The 8,645-nt window shown below is 32.6% G+C and overlaps 1 protein-coding gene across 1 annotated transcript; it reads right to left on the reverse strand.

Annotated features, from left to right (window-relative positions):
* Nucleotides 1–5,058: 5,058 nt before the first annotated feature.
* LOC117906986 (laccase-14-like) lies at nt 5,059–7,960 on the reverse strand. The gene is given in 7 exon segments (XM_034820286.1): nt 5,059–5,361; nt 5,496–5,561; nt 5,564–6,445; nt 6,756–6,884; nt 6,977–7,221; nt 7,441–7,592; nt 7,859–7,960. Coding segments are annotated over 7 exon segments (1,707 nt in total). The 3' UTR covers nt 5,059–5,230.
* Nucleotides 7,961–8,645: the final 685 nt, after the last annotated feature.

The following is an 8,645-nucleotide window of genomic DNA, read 5'->3' on the forward strand; positions in this document are numbered from 1 at the left end:
AAAGTAGATGTATAACCAGCCATAAGTGTTTTTAGTGGCTCTTGATGACAAGTTATGGTGCCTTGTTCAAATGTATTATTTTTTTCTTCTACATGTTTAGTGTTGTCATTTTAGTTCCAAGTATAATATTCGATTCCTTAATTCTAATTTTTATTGCCAATATTTTCACTTTATTCATGATTTTTTTTTAATACATGTTAGTTTAGGTTGGGTGTGGACAATTTGGGCTACACATGAGTGTTGTTAGAATTTGATATTTAGGAAACTAAATGATTAAATGTGGATTGCTTGGTGAATTATGATTGAGATTGAGTTATTTTTTTCTCTTTTTATTCAAAACTTCTTTTCATCTAAATAAGTCATTGGATAATCACATGATAATTGGCTTTGAATAAATTCTCCTCATTTTGATTCTTAGAAATTTGATTTGTCTTAATTTTCTAAAATAATTCACACATGTACATTTACATTTTTTAATAATTCAAATTTAAAAATATACATGAACCGTTTTCCTTTTTTGGAAAATTGATTTTATACCTCATTCATAACAAGATCAATCTTAGTCTCTTTGATAATGGATGGCTTTTGTATTTAAAACCTATCTTAGTCTCTTTTAAGTAGAAAATTTCATTTTCTAAAAAGAATAATGCTGCCCATTTTATTCGGTATGCAACTTTGAAAGGTTTTAAAATATTTTTCCCTTAATCTAGACTTCTTAAGTTTAATTTTTGACATATTAAATATTAAGAAAAGATTTCTGAAATGAGAGATATAATTTTTTCTTTTTGGGCTTGCTGCACCTATGCTCCCCTAGAGCTGAAGGATGTTTACTTATTTTTAAATATGTCATGAATGTAACATTGCCCTGTGATTATTTTTTTTTATTAAAAATAGACATGTTAGCTAGTTGTACGAATTTTTGTATAATTTTAGGACATCTCCAAGTTAATTAAAAAAATCAGTTCTTGAGTATTTTAACAAAATGCCCTGTTCTAAACCTACTAATATCATTATGAAATCTAGTACTAAGTGAGAGCTAATTGATAAATTGGATGATAAAGTAGACATATAGAAGATATTCTTTGAAAATTTTCATTATGAAATTCAACTTCTAGATATTTGTTTTGGATTTAAATTCCCCTGTTTTGACCATTTGCTGACTTTTTTTTTTTTTTTTTGTAAAAGAACTCATTTGTAAATAAATTTGACATTGATTATATATAAGTTTTTTCATTACTATTATTTGTGAGTTAATCTCATTTCTATGAAAATGCTTTAAGATGCTAAAACCAGGTATGCAAACCCTCTTTTCATAATTTATTTAAATTAAAGCTTATGATTGAACATTGTCTATTAGAGTTTGCTAGTTGTGTTGAGATTTATGACTTTAAATTTGACTTGTTATGGAATATGTGATTGCTTAGAATACAATGTGATTCTATTGCTTGTTATCTAACTTTTGTGTTTTCTGGAACCGCTCAAATTAGGTATGCCTTTCTTCATATAATTGATGAATTGTGTTGATGTGTTTTATTTAGTTCATAGTATCCATGAATCAACCAATTGATCTTCGCAATTATTTCAATTTACTTAGTAGAGACCTAGCTTTTAGGGCTTAGAAGGACGCTATAGTTCTTCATTGTACCTTCCTAATAAGTAATCTGATACTCGGACTTAGACTCGGGTTTTCAAAGACAAGCATTTCTAAATAAAAAGGAGTCATTTTTTAGGGTTTTTCTTTCTTATTTTGTTTGTCCTTTTAAAAAAATAAAACTAAAATAAGTGATGACTCCATTATTTATAAAATTGGTTTTTCACAAACAAAAAGTGAGTGTTGCCATCGAGTGAGAATGCATGTGAAAATGCGGGATCACAAACGGTGAAGTAAAGTGGTTCTTGATTTATGTTTGACTTCTGTTTTTTGAACCTCCATTTTGATCTTTCCTCTTCGGTTCTGTTTGGTTTCCAAGAAAGTGGTCTAGGTCTAATATGGAGCATAGTTTCTTTCTTTTTCTTGGTTTTTGCTTGGGTTTTTCTTTTTCTTGGTATATCTTTGGTTTACAAGAAACAGGAGTGAAGTAAAGTAGGTTCTTTATTTTTGTTTGGTACTTTGGTTTCTCGTTCTCAAACCTACGTTTTTATCTTTCCTTTTATGCTCTGTTTGGTTTCCAAGAAAGCGGTCTAGATCTAATATGCACTGTGCTTTCTTTCTTTTTCTTGCTGTCTGTTTGGTTTACAAGAAGCAGGAATGAAGTGCAGTGCATTTTTTATTTCTATTTGGTTTCGAATAAAGTGAAGGAAAATGATGTCTTACTTGTTATATAATCATTGATAAGACGCCCAGGGTAGAACCTCATATTCCTAAAAACATGCTTACCAATGATTTTGCTTGAGCTCTTAGAAATAATCTCAAATAATCTCACTTAAAGCTCTCAAATAGTAATCTATGTCCACCATGATAAGACATGATGAAATAAGCCCCACAAAAATAGTATTTCAGTGCCATTATTTGAACCCAAGATGAGCCCCATGGCTCTATCGTTTGCCTTTCTCAAGCAAACCCTACAAAGTGAAGGCTTCTTTTCTATTATTTAACTGTGGAGTGAGGTAACCACAAGGGAGAACCATCAAGCAGACGCTCTCTTTTGCTTTCACTCTTTATCACTGCTTTAAGTCTAATTATGCCTTAGAAGTAGAAACTATGCACTAACCATTCTCAGGTCCCACAACCCACTATTCATAAGTATCAGAGTGATGCTGTGCATGAAGATACTTGTACAAGGGTTTTATGTCATGCAACATTCTGTGAATCCAATATGTTACGAACTCCACAAAAACAATATATGCCATGATGTACACCAAGTAGGCAAACCAGCCAACTCCACTTATTCTTGAAAAGCACTTTGTCCACCCATTTTCGACTGCATACTCTGAAAATGTTGGGAGAGCAGCAAACCAGGGAAAACTCCTCATGGAAGCTTTGACGTGCAAAACAAAAATGCACTATTGGATAACATGTAATTAAGAGCTCAAGAAGACATGCCATTCCCTAATGAAACAACGCTAAGCACTATTGGAATAAGCACGCATTTAAACAAAACTGACATAGAGAGTCTCTGTTTCTGGGCGTTTTTTGGAAGAGAGTTCAAAGATCTTCTTTCTGTAGAAGATCATCATATGCACCGATTCAAAGAATTTAGAGAGCTTCTCATTAGAGTCAAGGTTCTCGTCATTCTAGACCTTCATGAACATCTTCTTCACGGCAGCATTGGCATCCCGATTCCTGAACCTCCATGATTGATTGATCTCCATCATCTTCACGATCGTGCACAAGTTCTGAAAGAAGAGACGTGAATCTCTTCATCATCTTCACTCTCTATGCTTGTATCTCGAAGGTTATCCCGGTTTCTATGTGCATCGGATCTCCATAGATGAACTCGGATTTTGCATTGATCTGAATCTCAAGCATGCATTATTTCCATATTGTGCTGCCAAACTTGGTGTTTTTCTTCATTTATTCTTCACCACAACAGTTGGACATAAAGGTTAGTCTCAATGAATCTTTACCATTTGAATTAGTTTATTAATGATTTTTAAGTTATTCATTGATAAAGTTAAGGTTAATAGATGAAATTGGTTTGTTGATTTTGAAACTCACGGCTGTTTGTGACATGCTTTTATCAAAATTAGAGAATGAATAGAGGCTGACTATGATTACTATATCTAGTAAGTAATTAATACACAATGGGTTACGGGATAATGTTGATGCTTGTTGATTTTTTTAATAAATACTACATATAGAAAAGTAGATGTATAACCAGCCATAAGTGTTTTTAGAGGCTCTTGATGACAAGTTATGGTGCCATGTTCATATATATATATATATATATATATATATATATATATATATATATATATATATATTAATTTTTGCTTTAACTGGAAATTGAAATCGAAATTAAAGTAATAATTTTTAAGATGTTGTAAAAGTTATATTAAACATGAAAGAACTTATTGTGTAAAAAAAAATAGAATTATAGAATTCTTATAAGAAATAACATTTTTATGACTTCTATATGAAACTTTTTTTACAAGTTATCGGTTTTTTAAAAAAAATAATAATAATTAAATAGGTATAAAAACTTTTATTCAACTTAATTTTTTTTAACTCTTGAAAGTCAATCCAAATAAAATTTAAATATATTTGAAAATCATTTTTAAAAATCCAAAAAATCACTTAAAAATAATATCTAATTTTTTTTAATTTACATTTAAATACTAAGTGATTCTTTTAAAAATCATTTATAATGTCAAAATATTTTTTTTATGGATAAAAATATTACAAATAAAAAACATGTCAATCACAATTAATTTATTTTTAATTCATGAAATTTCATTTATTGTTACTTATTTTTTGGGATTTAATTCTTTACAATTATTTTTGAGTATTTACATAGAATAATTAGGTTATGCCCAAATTTATTCCTTTAACTCTATCCATCAGATATAAGTAGCGTGAAAATTTGGCCCGTCTCCACCTTTCTTCGCTTTTGACATTGTCATGCACTGCTTCCTCAACTCCAAACACAACCGCTGAGGATCGAAGAAAATGAGACAATGGTCAATGAATAATTTATTAATTTTTTTCTTAATTAAATAGCATTGGAATGTCAGCTGGAACAAACCATTTGATGATCTTTTTCATAAGTATCCATTTAGATCATAGTCTTTTTAAAATATTAGAATAAATCAATTAGTCTAAGCTATATCATTTATAATTTTTTTATTATTAATATGATACCTATCCTTCCACGGAATTGAAATAATATATGAATAATTAAAAAATGTCAACTATCCATGATATTTGATACCAAACTTTTCTAATACAACATGATATCATGTTGAATGAAATGGGAATCACCAAATATTCTCAAATCAAAGATATATCTACTGTGGACATGTCAAATTCTCTTTTTATAATCAAAGGCTTCCATGGAAAATTCAACCATAGCATATATCAAAGATTAGTCAAATTCCATTATTTTTATAGACTTCTAACAATCCAAGAAATTGACATTAATAATCCCAAACACAATATTCTGCAACTTTACATTATTCTTTTTATCGTAATTGAAGAGGAATACCAACTTAGTCAAATAGAAAATAAATCATGAAAGTTGAATAATACAAATATTCAGTGAAATCTTTGGCATGTTATTTCTTTGCAGCTTCAACATGGTGGCATGTCGGATGGAGGAGGCAGCATTTGAGCTTCTGGGTGTTTACCATTTTTCACTATGAACGCAGTTTCCATGCCCCAAGTCACATGGCGTTCTACATGGCAATGCAGGAACCACACTCCTGCAATAGAGAAAATATATCGACATTACACCTAACTTAATTGTAATATTAAAAAAAATTATTTCATTGGTATGCAAGTTGGCAGTATCAAGGGTTTTTTTCTTTAATAGAGGACATGAGTGCTTGCAACATACCAGGGTTGGATGCCTTGAATCTGATTGCAACCCAACCTTTCGAAGGAACAGAGATGGTATTCTGAAGGGGGGATCCACCAAATTATAGTGCAAAGGGTCCCTATTTTCATCGAAATTCCTAAATCCCCATCCAACAACATAGAAACTGTATCCATGGAGATGCATAGGGTGGTGTGTCTCTGCAAGCACGGCTGTCCCTTGAAGAACAATCTCCACTGTGGAGTTATACTCGAGCACCCTTACTTCTGTTCCACTGCTCGGCAACTGATAGATTAATGGAAGATAATCATATGTAAAATCGAACACTAGTGGTGGAAAGCTAGGAAAATTATTTCCATATACACCACTGATGTTATAATAGTAAGCTTCCAGTATGTCAACCGTAGGGGTATGGAAGCTTATGTTGTTTATACTTGAGGAGAACCGCGTCCCATTTGGCCCTGCACATGAATCATTGACACATGGGTACGAGTTCATAGAAAGAGTGTAAAACAACTTAGTGCTTGTGCTCAATGGGACATTGCAAGGATGTTCCGCATCTGCTAAGCTTCGGAGGCCGGCCATGACCTGAACCGATGCATCTGTGTCATTGTATGCAGGAAGATGAGGCAAAGAGGGAGGTGAAGATGGAGTGTAGTATCCCCTATACTGTACAATAGCTGTGGTGGTTGTGTTATCATAAAAGCCTTGATATTTCGGGGCAACAGAATAAGTTATAGCTGCCATGTAATAGTGATCTGGGCGTTGGTTAGCTTCTAATAAGACATCGTAGGTTTGGCCAGGAAATATTGTGATATAATCTCGTGTCAATGGTTTCGTGTAGCTACCATCTGTTCCAACCACTATCATTTTATGCTTGGCTATGGCGAAGAAGAGAGCCTCGTGCAAGGCAGCATTGATTATGCGAAGTAGATAGGTCTTTCCATGATCCACCGTTAGCTTGAATGTGCCTGTAATTAGAAAGGGAAAGTTGTATACTTATGACTAGCCAAAAGAAAAAGAAAAATTTTCCATGAGAATCCACTAATTATGAAGTGATTGATTGATTAAGGGTGTAAATTTGGCTCCATAGTTCAAAATTATATTTGGACTAGCCTTTTCTGATGTGTTAAATCATGGCTCTACCATCCTCATAGCTATATTCCTCTTTCTTAGCATTAACCTTTAAATATGTTAATGTTAATAAGAAAAAGTAGTGTGGTTAACATATAGGAAAATGAAATTGTGTACAATTTTAAAATGGGAAGTTAAACTTTGTACCTGATTTTGAGCATGGATATAGATCACCGGGTTGTCCATTTATCAATAAAGCATCAGAGGAGTTGGGGTCACCTCCGGTTGCAAGCCCTTGATCTCGAACCTCATTCACATCCCTCTTCCACCATTCTCCTGCATTTCAACAACTTCAATAATTTTAGATTTTTCTTTGCTGATTAATTCATAATATGTAAATTAACCTTTAAAAGTAACAACACTTATACCTAATATGATGGGGACTTCTGCGTTAGGTTTGTGAAAAGGATACTTGGTTCCATTCTTGGGATAGATGATTATAGCTCCATGAACAGTGGCTCGGGTCCAATCACTGTGAGCATGCCACCATAAAGTGCCTTCCTCAGTGGAAAGGATGATCTTCTGGGTAAACTTTGACCCTGGCTGAATTGGGCATTGTGTGATATACTCGGGACCATCTGTCCATGGATATCTAGGCATGGTCACCCCATGCCTGTGAAACCATAACCATACATTAAAACTAGTACTAATTTTCAAAGTAATAAAAGATAGCACGCAACAAGCATCAACTGTATTTCAATGGATATGAAGAAAATAACCCTAAAGTATTGTTTTAAATTTGACTTTATTTTCAAAGCAATATGTTGTGGCCCCCTCTTAGAAATAAAAGAATTTAAGCCATGTCTTTCTCTAAGACACACACAGGACCTACCAGTGAATGGTGACATTTTCTTTTCCCCTGTTATAAACGTCGACAATGATCGTCTCTCCTTTCATAGCATATATAGTTGGTCCCGGAAATTGTCCATTTACTGTTAAGATGTTCTTGGCGCTACAAAGCCTTGTATATGAAGCTTCCCTCACCTGCAACCCATTAAAATTTAACCATGCAATCTCATCCCAAAAGAAATATTACATGTATGAATAGTTCCATCGATCCATTCATGTAAGTGTATAACCAATTAGAAATTGATGGCATGGATGAACGACTCAACGACACCCATAACATGCATGAACAACTCAATGACACTAGGGTAAGAGGTCATACGGTAGAAAATGAGAGCCATACTACTCCTTAAATATCATGATTAGAAGGTGGTGTTTAGGCCAATATCATATATAGTATTTACCACAAAAGTAAGCCGACGGGTCGAAGCTTGGCAATGTATGCCACCACCAAAAACTAGAAACGCTAAAATTTGCAAGAGGAAAACCTTCATGATCAGCCACATTTTCCTTGGAATAAAAGCCTCTTCTCTTCTCTTGTCCTAAACACAACTCCTTCAATTCTCTTACTACTTTTGATGTATTTCTTTCACATGTGATTCATTATATAGGCATGGTAATTCTCTCGGGATACAATACTTCCTCTCCACGTGTCAATATAAGAGGAAGTGATTTGAATGTGTATTGGTTTTCAATGTTCTTATGATATTTCTTACATGAGCAGGACCATTCAAAATAATTAATTATGATATTTCTTACAAGTTACCTACACGTTACCTTAGAATATATAAATTTAAAATATTCTTTCACAAGTCCAACAAATGTTAATTAATTAAATATATGTAGAATACTTTTAAAACTTTGACCTCCCGTATGAGTACCCTTATCAAGATCAGTCATGAAAACTGTTTTTCATTGACAACTACTTTTAAGAATTATTTTAAAATTATTTTTATAAACATTATTTAACCAACCCTTATTATTAATTTTACTTGTTTTCGTGTTACTTAAGATAATTAATAGTGCAGAACCCATGACTTTGGTGGTTGGTGGCAGAGTTGTTTTCGTATTGTTACGTAATACAATTATAATAATAATAAAATAATTAATTTTACTTGTTTTCGTCTGAATGGGACAAAGTTGTTTCCCTTTTTTTTTTTTTTTTTTTTTAAACCTGAGAATTGAGATTGT

Source organism: Vitis riparia, chromosome 18 (assembly GCF_004353265.1).
Source record: "Vitis riparia cultivar Riparia Gloire de Montpellier isolate 1030 chromosome 18, EGFV_Vit.rip_1.0, whole genome shotgun sequence".
Classification (NCBI taxonomy): Eukaryota; Viridiplantae; Streptophyta; class Magnoliopsida; order Vitales; family Vitaceae; genus Vitis; species Vitis riparia.